We start from the raw sequence: 1,000 nt of genomic DNA, 5'->3' as shown, positions 1-1,000 counted from the left end.
ATATATGTACGGTTTAGAGACGACCGACTGCGAAGAAACCATGTTAGTATTTCTTACATACACATAACGCGCCACAGACCGCGACCGTGGCATCCTGCCCAGCCCGTTTCATATTGAAATTTGAATTAAACATAACTTGCAACACCAAAAAGACATTTAACAGTAGAGTTTCCCGTCCGATTAATTTATAAAGGAATAAGAACATATTATCGGATCACGGCAGCCGTCTTCAAGATCTCACTTTCAGCACTACCTGAGTTGTCTGATTTGATTGACTCGGACTCAGACACGATGGCAACCCATTTAGAACGCGATGGGATTACCTTTGTTTATACTGCCCCGATATATGTAGCTTCTCCCACCTATTTACTTTGTTGTCTCCGGGTTTATATAAATGCCGCCTAAATGTGGTACCGAACAGTGTGCTATAATTATCAAGGGAATCTGAAAGGCAAATGAAAAAGAACTACATATATATATTATATAACCGTGGTCATGAGTCATGCATGAGTCATGACGGATTTACATATTGTATGTATTATATTTATGTAGATTAGGTTAATTTCGCTGTGATTGGCACCGCCGGCGCCAAGTCGCCTACTGTCTTTATGTTTGCATATTTACTGTTGAATTTAGGAGGCTATGTATTTATAATAAAAGAAAAAGAAATAGTGACATAGACACGTCTTGCAGTTTCAACAACCCTGAGTTCATTACATATGTCTTTCTCCGCAACCCTCAGTGTTTTAAGGCGAATCGCCAGCACCACTACACGCACCCGAACCCTGGTGGTGACACCTACGTATGCGGCGAAGATGAAGTATTCAGTACATACCCTATCTGTCCTCAGTTCTAAGCTGCCGATGTTTGGAGGGTATGTAAATGAATAAGCTCTTGAAGATACTGTGTCTCGGGGATTTTCGTCTATTGGAGTTGATAAATTTGCGCCTGACTCCAGGTAATAGTCTTGCCTTGCCTTTATATATATATATATATATAT

The 1,000-nt window shown here is 40.3% G+C and overlaps 1 protein-coding gene across 1 annotated transcript in view; it reads left to right on the top strand.

Annotated features, from left to right (window-relative positions):
- Positions 1-671: 671 nt before the first annotated feature.
- Positions 672-1,000, top strand: part of SARC_09114 (hypothetical protein) — a 2,168-nt gene continuing 1,839 nt past the window's right edge. The window contains exon 1 of the mRNA XM_014296889.1: positions 672-874. Within this exon, the coding sequence (XP_014152364.1) occupies positions 720-874 (155 nt within the window). The 5' untranslated portion in view covers positions 672-719. The remainder of the gene's footprint in view (positions 875-1,000) is intronic.

The sequence above is a fragment of the Sphaeroforma arctica genome, assembly GCF_001186125.1.
Source record: "Sphaeroforma arctica JP610 unplaced genomic scaffold supercont1.889, whole genome shotgun sequence".
NCBI lineage: Eukaryota > Ichthyosporea > Ichthyophonida > Sphaeroforma > Sphaeroforma arctica.
The sequence above is the reverse complement of the archived record's forward strand: the minus strand, read 5'-3'. Positions and strand labels throughout refer to the sequence as shown.